Source organism: Lepisosteus platostomus, chromosome 13 (assembly GCF_059453375.1).
Source record: "Lepisosteus platostomus isolate fLepPlt1 chromosome 13, fLepPlt1.hap1, whole genome shotgun sequence".
Classification (NCBI taxonomy): domain Eukaryota; kingdom Metazoa; phylum Chordata; class Actinopteri; order Semionotiformes; family Lepisosteidae; genus Lepisosteus; species Lepisosteus platostomus.
The window spans coordinates 32,797,433-32,810,015 of record NC_142623.1 but is presented as its reverse complement, the minus strand read 5'-3'; the positions used below and the strand labels follow the sequence as shown (position 1 = coordinate 32,810,015).

The 12,583-nt window shown below is 52.1% G+C and overlaps 1 protein-coding gene across 1 annotated transcript in view; it reads left to right on the top strand.

The window, feature by feature from the left end:
- The window catches only part of dock2 (dedicator of cytokinesis 2), a 69,339-nt gene that overhangs the window by 11,948 nt on the left and 44,808 nt on the right, over positions 1-12,583 (top strand). The window contains exons 11-21 of the mRNA XM_088604243.1: positions 3,675-3,750; positions 3,853-3,929; positions 4,371-4,621; positions 4,965-5,063; positions 5,151-5,223; positions 6,358-6,461; positions 6,543-6,726; positions 7,714-7,811; positions 8,010-8,099; positions 8,282-8,382; positions 9,662-9,796. Coding sequence (XP_088460369.1) covers positions 3,675-3,750; positions 3,853-3,929; positions 4,371-4,621; positions 4,965-5,063; positions 5,151-5,223; positions 6,358-6,461; positions 6,543-6,726; positions 7,714-7,811; positions 8,010-8,099; positions 8,282-8,382; positions 9,662-9,796 — 1,288 coding nt within the window. The remainder of the gene's footprint in view (positions 1-3,674; positions 3,751-3,852; positions 3,930-4,370; positions 4,622-4,964; positions 5,064-5,150; positions 5,224-6,357; positions 6,462-6,542; positions 6,727-7,713; positions 7,812-8,009; positions 8,100-8,281; positions 8,383-9,661; positions 9,797-12,583) is intronic.

Sequence of the window (12,583 nt, the reverse complement as noted above, 5' to 3'; positions counted from 1 at the left end):
GTAAGAAGATGGGGTTGTTGTTGACTGTGGGGTAAGAAGATGGGGTGTTGTTGACTGTGGGGTAAGAAGATGGGGTTGTTGTTGACTGTGGGGTGATACCCTGGGGTTGTTGTTGACTGTGGGGTAAGAAGATGGGGTTGTTGTTGACTGTGGGGTGATACCCTGGGGTTGTTGTTGACTGTGGGGTAAGAAGATGGGGTTGTTGTTGACTGTGGGGTGATACCCTGGGGTTGTTGTTGACTGTGGGGTAAGAAGATGGGGGTGTTGTTGACTGTGGGGTGATACCCTGGGGTTGTTGTTGACTGTGGGGTAAGAAGATGGGGTTGTTGTTGACTGTGGGGTGATACCCTGGGGTTGTTGTTGACTGTGGGGTAAGAAGATGGGGTTGTTGTTGACTGTGGGGTAAGAAGATGGGGTTGTTGTTGACTGTGGGGTGATACCCTGGGGTTGTTGTTGACTGTGGGGTAAGAAGATGGGGTTGTTGTTGACTGTGGGGTAAGAAGATGGGGTTGTTGTTGACTGTGGGGTGATACCCTGGGGGTGTTGTTGACTGTGGGGTAAGAAGATGGGGTTGTTGTTGACTGTGGGGTGATACCCTGGGGTTGTTGTTGACTGTGGGGTGATACCCTGGGGTTGTTGTTGACTGTGGGGTAAGAAGATGGGGTTGTTGTTGACTGTGGGGTGATACCCTGGGGTTGTTGTTGACTGTGGGGTGATACCCTGGGGGTGTTGTTGACTGTGGGGTAAGAAGATGGGGTTGTTGTTGACTGTGGGGTGATACCCTGGGGTTGTTGTTGACTGTGGGGTAAGAAGATGGGGTTGTTGTTGACTGTGGGGTAATACCCTGGGGGTGTTGTTGACTGTGGGGTAAGAAGATGGGGTTGTTGTTGACTGTGGGGTGATACCCTGGGGTTGTTGTTGACTGTGGGGTAAGAAGATGGGGGTGTTGTTGACTGTGGGGTAAGAAGATGGGGTTGTTGTTGACTGTGGGGTAATAACCTGGGGTTGTTGTTGACTGTGGGGTAAGAAGATGGGGTTGTTGTTGACTGTGGGGTAATAACCTGGGGTTGTTGTTGACTGTGGGGTAAGAAGATGGGGTTGTTGTTGACTGTGGGGTGATACCCTGGGGTTGTTGTTGACTGTGGGGTGATACCCTGGGGTTGTTGTTGACTGTGGGGTAAGAAGATGGGGTTGTTGTTGACTGTGGGGTAAGAAGATGGGGGTGTTGTTGACTGTGGGGTGATACCCTGGGGTTGTTGTTGACTGTGGGGTAAGAAGATGGGGTTGTTGTTGACTGTGGGGTGATACCCTGGGGTTGTTGTTGACTGTGGGGTGATACCCTGGGGTTGTTGTTGACTGTGGGGTGATACCCTGGGGGTGTTGTTGACTGTGGGGTAAGAAGATGGGGTTGTTGTTGACTGTGGGGTAATAACCTGGGGTTGTTGTTGACTGTGGGGTAAGAAGATGGGGTTGTTGTTGACTGTGGGGTGATACCCTGGGGTTGTTGTTGACTGTGGGGTAAGAAGATGGGGTTGTTGTTGACTGTGGGGTAAGTAGATGGGGTTGTTGTTGACTGTGGGGTGATACCCTGGGGTTGTTGTTGACTGTGGGGTAAGAAGATGGGGGTGTTGTTGACTGTGGGGTGATACCCTGGGGTTGTTGTTGACTGTGGGGTGATACCCTGGGGGTGTTGTTGACTGTGGGGTAAGAAGATGGGGTTGTTGTTGACTGTGGGGTGATACCCTGGGGTTGTTGTTGACTGTGGGGTGATACCCTGGGGTTGTTGTTGACTGTGGGGTAAGAAGATGGGGTTGTTGTTGACTGTGGGGTAAGAAGATGGGGGTGTTGTTGACTGTGGGGTGATACCCTGGGGTTGTTGTTGACTGTGGGGTAAGAAGATGGGGTTGTTGTTGACTGTGGGGTGATACCCTGGGGTTGTTGTTGACTGTGGGGTAAGAAGATGGGGTTGTTGTTGACTGTGGGGTAATAACCTGGGGTTGTTGTTGACTGTGGGGTAAGAAGATGGGGGTGTTGTTGACTGTGGGGTGATACCCTGGGGTTGTTGTTGACTGTGGGGTGATACCCTGGGGTTGTTGTTGACTGTGGGGTAAGAAGATGGGGTTGTTGTTGACTGTGGGGTGATACCCTGGGGTTGTTGTTGACTGTGGGGTAAGAAGATGGGGTGTTGTTGACTGTGGGGTGATACCCTGGGGTTGTTGTTGACTGTGGGGTGATACCCTGGGGTTGTTGTTGACTGTGGGGTGATACCCTGGGGTTGTTGTTGACTGTGGGGTAAGAAGATGGGGTTGTTGTTGACTGTGGGGTGATACCCTGGGGTTGTTGTTGACTGTGGGGTAAGAAGATGGGGTTGTTGTTGACTGTGGGGTAATAACCTGGGGTTGTTGTTGACTGTGGGGTAAGAAGATGGGGTTGTTGTTGACTGTGGGGTGATACCCTGGGGTTGTTGTTGACTGTGGGGTGATACCCTGGGGTTGTTGTTGACTGTGGGGTAAGAAGATGGGGTTGTTGTTGACTGTGGGGTGATACCCTGGGGGTGTTGTTGACTGTGGGGTAAGAAGATGGGGTTGTTGTTGACTGTGGGGTGATACCCTGGGGTTGTTGTTGACTGTGGGGTAAGAAGATGGGGGTGTTGTTGACTGTGGGGTAATACCCTGGGGGTGTTGTTGACTGTGGGGTGATACCCTGGGGTTGTTGTTGACTGTGGGGTAAGAAGATGGGGTTGTTGTTGACTGTGGGGTGATACCCTGGGGTTGTTGTTGACTGTGGGGTAAGAAGATGGGGGTGTTGTTGACTGTGGGGTGATACCCTGGGGTTGTTGTTGACTGTGGGGTAAGAAGATGGGGGTGTTGTTGACTGTGGGGTGATACCCTGGGGTTGTTGTTGACTGTGGGGTAAGAAGATGGGGTTGTTGTTGACTGTGGGGTGATACCCTGGGGGTGTTGTTGACTGTGGGGTAAGAAGATGGGGTTGTTGTTGACTGTGGGGTGATACCCTGGGGTTGTTGTTGACTGTGGGGTAAGAAGATGGGGTTGTTGTTGACTGTGGGGTGATACCCTGGGGTTGTTGTTGACTGTGGGGTAAGAAGATGGGGTTGTTGTTGACTGTGGGGTGATACCCTGGGGTTGTTGTTGACTGTGGGGTGATACCCTGGGGTTGTTGTTGACTGTGGGGTAATAACCTGGGGTTGTTGTTGACTGTGGGGTAAGTAGATGGGGTTGTTGTTGACTGTGGGGTGATACCCTGGGGTTGTTGTTGACTGTGGGGTAAGAAGATGGGGTGTTGTTGACTGTGGGGTGATACCCTGGGGTTGTTGTTGACTGTGGGGTGATACCCTGGGGTTGTTGTTGACTGTGGGGTGATACCCTGGGGTTGTTGTTGACTGTGGGGTAAGAAGATGGGGGTGTTGTTGACTGTGGGGTGATACCCTGGGGTTGTTGTTGACTGTGGGGTAAGAAGATGGGGTTGTTGTTGACTGTGGGGTGATACCCTGGGGTTGTTGTTGACTGTGGGGTAAGAAGATGGGGTTGTTGTTGACTGTGGGGTGATACCCTGGGGTTGTTGTTGACTGTGGGGTAAGTAGATGGGGTTGTTGTTGACTGTGGGGTAATACCCTGGGGGTGTTGATAATGGCTCCCCTCTCTCCCCCCTGGCAGTGATGGACATCAGTGACATCATCAAGGGGAAGGCGGAGAGTGACGAGGAGAAGCAGTACTTCATCCCCTTCCACCCGTAGGTCCCCCTCCTCCCCGCCGGCTGGCAGACAGTCCACGCTCCGGCCCTCCGACTGACGCACACTCCTGTCTCCCTGTCACCCTGTCTCTCTCCCTGCAGGGTTGTGGCTGAGAATGACTTCCTCCACACTCTGCTGAACAAGGTCACAGCATCACGAGGGGACAGTGGAGGACAAGGTGCAGGACTGACCCCCATCAGCTCCCTTTATCGTCTCTCTCCCCGTCCTCACCCCTCTCTCTCCCTGTCCTCACTCCCCCTCTCTCTCTCCCTGTCCTCACCCCTCTCTCCCCCGGTCCTCACCCCTCTCTCTCTTCCTGTCCTCACCCCTCTCTCTCTCCCTGTCCTCACCCCCCCTATCTCTCCCCGTCCTCACCCCTCTCTCTCTCCCCATCCTCACCCCTCTGTCTCTCCCCATCCTCACCCCTCTCTCTCTCTCTCTCTCCCTGTCCTCACCCCTCTCTCTCCCTGTCCTCACCCCTCTCTCTCCCTTTCCTCACCCCGCTCTCTCTCCCTGTCCTCACCCCCCCTCTCTCTCCCTGTCCTCACCCCTCTCTCTCTTCCTGTCCTCACCCCTCTCTCTCTCTGTCCTCACCCTCTCTCCCTGTCCCACTCTGCAGGCCTGTGGGTGACGATGAAAGCTCTGGTGGGCGATATTGTCCAGATCCGGAAGGAATATCCTCATCTGGTGGACCGGACCACGGTGGTGGCTCGGAAGCTGGGCTTCCCGGAGATCATCATGCCAGGAGACGTGCGGAACGACATCTACATCACGCTGCAGGGCGGCGATTTCGACAAGTACAACAAGACCACGCAGAAGAACGTGGAGGTCATCATGTGGGTGTGTGACGAGGAAGGCAAGGTCGTTCCGGTGAGCGCCGTCCGGCTTGTCAACACCCTCAGGATCAGTGATCAGTGAGGAAGGCATTGTGTCATCGAGGCAGTAGGAGTACCACTGTGGCAGAGTGCGGCGAGCTTGTGAGAGACAGCATCAGTGAGTGTGTGAGGAGGTCAGTGAGTGTGTGAGGAGGTCAGTGAGTGTGTGAGGAGGTCAGTGAGTTTGTAAAGCAGTCAGTGAGTGTGTGAGGCAGTCAGTGAGTGTGTGAGGAGGACAGTAGGTGTATGAGGTGGCCAGTAAGTGTGCAAGGTGGTCAGTCAGCACAACAGTCATTCCCTCAGGGTCTCTCACAGTGCTCCTCTCTGTGTCACTGCAGAATGCGATCTGTCTGGGAGCAGGAGACCGGCCTGTGAACGAGTACAGGTCTGTCATTTACTACCAGGTCAAACAGCCTCGCTGGATGGAAACCTTCAAGGTGAGAGAGAAATTCTTGTCCTTCTCCAGACCTCGGTGTCCACTGCAGACTGGGACTGACCCTGTGATTCTCTCCTCCGCCCACCAGGTGGCGATACCCTTGGAGGAGATGCAGAGGATCCACCTGCGTTTCATGTTCCGTCACCGATCCTCCCAGGAGTGTGAGTTCTGAGCTCTGTATTACTCTCCCTCTTCCCTCTTCCTCTCTTGGTCCCTCTGCTCTCTCCCTCTCAGTGTCACTCACCCGAATTCCCACCCTGAATCAGCCCATCAGTTATCTCTCTCTCCTGGTGAAGGGTCGGGTGCAGAGTGAGACGTCACTCTCATGAGCTCTCGATATCTCTCCTGGTGAGGGGTCAGGTGTAGAGTGAGACGTCACTCTCATGAGATCTCCATCTCTCTCTCCTGGTGAGGGGTCAGGTGTAGAGTGAGACGTCACTCTCATGAGCTCTCCATCTCTCTCTCCTGGTGAAGGGTCAGGTGTAGAGTGAGACGTCACTCTCATGAGCTCTCCATCTCTCTCCTGGTGAGGGGACAGGTGTAGAGTGAGACGTCACTCTCATGAGCTCTCCATCTCTCTCTCCTGGTGAAGGGTCAGGTGTAGAGTGAGACGTCACTCTCGTGAGCTCCCCATCTCTCTCCTGGTGAGGGGTCAGGCGTAGAGTGAGACGTCACTCTCATGAGCTCTCCATCTCTCTATCCTGGTGAAGGGTCAGGTCTAGAGTGAGATGTCACTCTCGTGAGCTCTCCATCTCTCTCTCCTGGTGAGGGGTCAGGTGTAGAGTGAGACGTCACTCTCATGAGCTCTCCATCTCTCTCTCCTGGTGAAGGGTCAGGTGTGGAGTGAGACGTCACTCTCATGAGCTCTCCATATCTCTCCTGGTTAAGGGTCAGGTGTAGAGTGAGACGTCACTCTCATGAGCTCCCCATATCTCTCCTGGTGAAGGGTCAGGTCTAGAGTGAGATGTCACTCTCGTGAGCTCTCCATCTCTCTCTCCTGGTGAGGGGTCAGGTGTAGAGTGAGACGTCACTCTCATGAGCTCTCCATCTCTCTCTCCTGGTGAGGGGACAGGTGTAGAGTGAGACGTCACTCTCATGAGCTCTCCATCTCTCTCTCCTGGTGAAGGGTCAGGTGTAGAGTGAGACGTCACTCTCATGAGCTCTCCATCTCTCTCCTGGTGAGGGGTCAGGTGTAGAGTGAGACGTCACTCTCATGAGCTCTCCATCTCTCTCCTGGTCAAGGGTCAGGTGTAGAGTGAGACGTCACTCTCATGAGCTCTCCATCTCTCTCCTAGCGAAGGACAAGAGTGAGAAGAACTTCGCCATGGCGTTTGTCCGGCTGATGAAGGACGATGGCACCGTGCTGCAGGACGGCCTGCACGACCTCGTGGTCTTCAAGGTCAGCGGAGGTCACGACCCCTGACCCCGAAGCGAGCGGGCCTCGGGTGAAGAAACCGCCTGACCCTCTGTGTCCCTACAGGGCGACAGTAAGCGAATGGAGGACGTCGGCTGCTATCTCCAGATGCCTTCCACACGCCACCAGACTGAGCACAAGGGGGCAGGGCTGAGCCGCAGCTCCAGCAGTGCAGGGGGGCTGTCCATAAGTTCACGGGACACCTTCACCATCTCCACACTGGTGTGCTCTACAAAGCTGACACAGAACGGTCAGTCTCTCTCAGTGCAGCGGACTGGAGTGTCCAGTCAGTGTGTCTGTATGAACCCCTCTCTCTCAGTGCAGTGTTAATGTACTGGAGTGTCCAGTCAGTGTGTCTGTATGAACCCCTCTCTCTCAGTGCAGTGTTAATGTACTGGAGTGTCCAGTCAGTGTGTCTGTATTAATCTCTCTCTCTCAGTGCAGTGTTAATGTACTGGGGTGTCCAGTCAGTCAGTGTGTCTGTATTAACCTCTCTCTCAGTGCAGTGTTAATGTACTGGAGTGTCCAGTCAGTGTGTCTGTATTAACCCCTCTCTCTCAGTGCAGTGTTAATGTACTGGAGTGTCCAGTCAGTCAGTGTGTCTGTATTAACCTCTCTCTCAGTGCAGTGTTAATGTACTGGAGTGTCCAGTCAGTGTGTCTGTATTAACCCCTCTCTCTCAGTGCAGTGTTAATGTACTGGAGTGTCCAGTCAGTCAGTGTGTCTGTATTAACCTCTCTCTCAGTGCAGTGTTAATGTACTGGAGTGTCCAGTCAGTGTGTCTGTATGAACCCCTCTCTCTCAGTGCAGTGTTAATGTACTGGAGTGTCCAGTCAGTGTGTCTGTATGAACCCCTCTCTCTCAGTGCAGTGTTAATGTACTGGAGTGTCCAGTCAGTGTGTCTGTATGAACCCCTCTCTCTCAGTGCAGTGTTAATGTACTGGAGTGTCCAGTCAGTGTGTCTGTATTAACCCCACTCTCTCTCAGTGCAGTGTTAATGTACTGGAGTGTCCAGTCAGTGTGTCTGTATGAACCCCTCTCTCTCAGTGCAGTGTTAATGTACTGGAGTGTCCAGTCAGTGTGTCTGTATTAACCCCACTCTCTCAGTGCAGTGTTAATGTACTGTAGTGTCCAGTCAGTCAGTGTGTCTGTATGAACCCCTCTCTCTCAGTGCAGTGTTAATGTACTGCAGTGTCCAGTCAGTCAGTGTGTCAGTATTAACCTGTCTTTCTCTCAGTGGGTCTGTTGGGGTTGTTGAAATGGAGGACCAGACCAGAGCTGCTGAAAGAGAACCTGGAGAAACTGAAGATCATTGATGGGGAGGAAGTGGTCAAGGTGGGAGACTCTCTGTCCGTGTGTGTGTGTGTGTGTGTGTGTGTGTGTGTGTGTGTGTGTGTGATCACATCCCTTCACCTGTCCCTGTCTGTCTGTGTGCTCAAGCCCCTGTTTCTCTATCATAATAATGATAAGAATAACAACAAGAAGATGATGGCAGTGCTCATCACACCCCTGTGCGCCTCTGTCTCTGTGCAGTTCCTGCAGGACACGTTGGACGCCCTGTTCAATATCATGATGGAGCACTCGCAGACTGACGATTACGACATTCTGGTGTTTGACGCCCTGGTGAGTCTGTGTTTCTTTCTCGCTGCAGTGCAGTGGTCTGTGAATAACAGGTCCTTTCTGTTCCTGCCAGTGTGGCTGCCCATACTGAATAATGTCACAGAGTTCTTTGCCAGTGATGTCATTGCTGTGATGTCATTGCGCTGTCCCAATATGTCAGCTGACTGACGGTGTGCTCCTTTCAGATCTACATCATTGGGCTCATTGCAGACAGGAAGTTCCAGCACTTCAACACTGTCCTGGAGGCCTACATCAAACAGCACTTCAGCGCAACACTGGCCTACAAGTCAGTCTGTGTGTCTTTTCACAAGTCAAAACAAAGACCATTGCAAGCCAGCCTGTCTGTGGGTCTGTGTGTCTTTTACATGTCAAACAGTTTAAAGAGCTTTTTTTGGCAGGACCAATGAATTACAGTGCTGCCAAAGCAGATACAATAAGCACAACATTTAAACACATTTAAACACACGCCAGCAGCCATATCACCCTGCAACTCACAACTGGCAACCCACTGAAGCTAAGCAGGTGTGAGCCTGGTCAGTACCTGGATGGGAGACCTCCTGGGAAAAACTAAGGTTGCTGCTGGAAGAGGTGTTAGTGGGGCCAGCGGGGGGCGCTCACCCTGCGGTCCATGTGGGTCCTAATGCCCCAGTATAGTGACGGGGACACTATACTGTAAACAGGCGCCGTCCTTCGGATGAGATGTAAAACCGAGGTCCTGACTCTCTGTGGTCATTAAAAATCCCAGGGCGCTTCTCGAAAAGAGTAGGGGTGTAACCCCGGTGTCCTGGCCAAATTTCCAATTGGCCCTTACTAATCATGGCCTCCTAATAATCCCCCTCTATGAATTGGCTACATTACTCTGCTCTCCTCCCCACTGATAGCTAATGTGTGGTGAGCGTTCTGGCGCACTATGGCTGCCGTCGCATCATCCAGGTGGATGCTGCACATTGGTGGTGGTGGAGGGGAGTCCCCATTACCTGTAAAGCGCTTTGAGTGGAGTGTCCAGAAAAGCGCTATATAAGTGTAAGCAATTATTATTAATTATTATTATTATTTAATTATGGAACATTACTGAGGGACAGGATCACTGTTTGCTCCTCAGGCTGTGACAGGAGATCACACACTGGGCTTCCTCTCCCAGTAGGATTGGAAGGTGATTCTGGTAGGTGTGGGAATTCTGGGAATAGATTTGTTAGACACTCAACTTTTCCTTCCTCCTGTCCTCTGTTTCTGTCTCTGTCGCTCACACTCCCAGTTAATGCTGTTTGGCTGAGGCTGTAATTCCCCTAACAGACAGCAGAGGGCAGTGTAGGAGAGCAGATTGCCCCTGCAGGCCACTGTGCTGGGTCAGGTGCAATAGAGCTGTTTAACAAGTTAATAGACATAATTGAGGAGATAAAGTCTCATTAATCAATTCATGAAAACCAAGTGGCAGGCAGTTCGCAGTTGACTATCTGGAGTATTTTAATGTTTCACTCCTTCTCCTCTCTCCCTTTATATCCTTCCTGATCTCCTCTCTCTGTGCGTATCTCTTCCAAATTCCCTCACGGCCTCCTTTCTCCCAGGAAGCTGATGTCAGTGCTGAAGACCTACCTGGACACCTCGAGCCGCGGGGAGCAGTGCGAGCCCATCCTGCGCACACTCAAGGCGCTGGAGTACGTCTTCAAGTTCATCGTGCGCTCCCGCATGCTGTACTCACAGTGAGTGTGCCATCTCCACTACCACTCAACACGCTGTCCGGGCAGCGCCATAGCAACACAGCACGCTAAAGAGTGTAGTATAGAGCACAGCTCAATCCAGTACAGTTAGTATAGAGTACTGCACAATCCAGTACAGTTAGAACAGCGTACAGTGCAATACACAGTACAGATAGTATAGAGTACAGCACAATCCAGTACAGTTAGTACAGAGTACAGTGCAATACACAGTACAGATAGTATAGAGTACAGCGCAATCCAGTACAGTTAGTATAGAGTAAAGCACAATACACAGTACAGTCATTATAGAGTACAGCACAATGCACAGTACACTTAGTATAGAGTACTGCACAATACAGTACAGTTAGTACAGAGTACAGCACAATCCAGTACAGTTAGTACAGAATACAGTGCAATACACAGTACAGATAGTATAGAGTACAGTGCAATCCAGTACAGTTAGTATAGAGTAAAGCACAATACACAGTACTGTTAGTATAGAGTACTGCACAATCCAGTACAGTTAGTATAGAGTAAAGCGCAATACACAGTACAGTTAGTATGGAGTACAGCACAATAAACAGTGCAGTTAGTATAGAGTACAGCACAATAAACAGTACAGTTACTATAGAGTACTGCACAATACAGTACAGTTAGTATAGAGTACTTGTCTTTTTATCCTGTAGCGTTCCAGTGGGTGAGGTAGTGTTGTGTGTCCCAGTGGGTGACGTAGTGTTGTGTGTGTTGTGTGTCCCAGTGGGTAAGGACCCACTTGTTTGGCTTGTGTTGTGGTTTGGTTTATTTTGATCCATGATGTTCTAGCTGTGCTGTCCTGAGGTTGGTTGGTGTCAGTGAGCTTCAGGACCAGCTGTCTGAGGGGGCTCTTCTCTGGGCTCAGCTCTTGGCTCAGCAGGGCCTTGTGGTGGTAGGAGCTCTGGTCAGTGTGTTTCAGGTGTAACCCATATTTTCTTGCTCTCTTCTGTATATTGATCAGCAGTAGGTATTGGCTTAAATCAGACCTGCACGCTTTGTTAGGAGCTTTTCCTGCGCATGGAGGATGTTTCTGCAGATCTCCATGTGCAGAGGTTCTGTGGGATGTTTGTCCCATCGTGTGTAATCCTGGTCTGTGAGGGGACCCCACACTTCACTGCTGTATTGGGCCGTGGGTTGGATCACACTCTCGAATACTGGTAGCCTCTCTTTCTCTGACTCGTAGACGCCTGATGTTCCACCACACGCTGGCGCACAACCCCCCCCGCAGGCCCCCAGTGAGCGAGGCCGTCTCCGAGCTCCGCGTGACAGTGGGGTGTTAGTCACGCCGGAGCGAGTGGCTCGGCGCTGCAGCACCTCGCGGTTATTTCTGGCACGGCGGATGAGCGGAGATATAAAAAGACATCCGTGCCTGAGCTCTGCGAAGGTCTGCGCGACACAGCGTCCTGCATGGCCCACATTAACTTTGAACCAATAATCTCCTCCCTCAGTCTGTGCACAGTGCTGTCTGACCCAGGCAGGTCCCCAGAGTGCAACCAGGCCGGAACTGGGCCTTTCCTGGCTGGAGACTTAGAGGAAAATCACGCCATTGGCGATCTGCCCTCTGGGCTGGAGATTCAAGAATACTGCCCCCGCTGGTGACTACGAGTACTGCAGCTGTAGGTCACAGCGAGCGCAATGCAAGAGTGGAAATAAACGATGATGTGATAAAACAAAGAGAACCCAGCCTTTTGATCCCAGCTCTTCTCCCACTGAACCCCCCCCCCCCCCCCCCATCCCGTCCCTGTTGTGTGGCGAGAAAATCAATATTTGAGCCCCCTGTTGGTAAGCCCAGAGCCAGAAGTGTCACCTGACCTCCCGCAGCTCCAGGCTCACAGAAAGGCTCATGGGAACGGCTACTGGCAGGAGGACGGCGTCCAGCCGATTGGTCATTACCGGCTGAATGATCCGAGGATCTTCCGCCTGTTTCTTGAAAGAGGCCGCCAGGATATCAGCTTCAACATCATTAGCCTTAGCTTGTTCCACACTCCCACCACCCTGTGTGTAAAAGAGCTCCTCCTGTCCCCATGGGAGGATTTCATCCAGCTGTCTCTTGAAAAGGTTTTAACAACATGGCTGGGCAGCTTGTTCCACACTCCCACCACCCCTTGTGTAAAGAAGTCCCTCCTTTTCACAGTTTCAAATGCTCTTCCCTGTAGTTTCCGCTGGTGTCCCCTCAGTATCATGTTCAGAACCTGTTGGTTCTTAAGAAACCCGCTTGCTTGGCTGAGTGCCGGTGCCTTTGAAGATTGTGATTGCTTGTATCAGGTCCCCTTGCAATCATCTTTGTTCGAGACGGAAAACTGAGGCTCCTTTCACCCTGTACACCCCTGGGGTGCAGCTATAGCCTAACACAGTTCAGAAGCTCGTCTTACAGGAGCTGGCTGTGAGACCAGCCTCTTACTGCTCTGTACAGGTTTCACTGCCCCGTGAGTCTGAGTGTGAGCAGCTAGTGTGAACGTGAGAGAGTGCGAGCGCCCGGAAGTGTCAGTGTGAGCGTGAGAGTGTCAACGTGTTTGTGTTAGTGTCAGTGTCTCCCACCCCCCCAAGGCTCAGCTATCTGCAGCTCCAGGCTGGGACAGAGTCCCTGACGCTGGCTGGGCGGCGCTGTGCTCTGATGCTCAGTGGGGTACAGTTACGGAGGCCTGTAACCTTTCCCCACTGTGTGTTGGGGAAAAAAAGAGAAGAGGTGATCAGAGTTGATTAAGCACAACTAATGTTGCTAATGGGCCTCCTGTGCGTGGGCAGTATAAGGGTGTG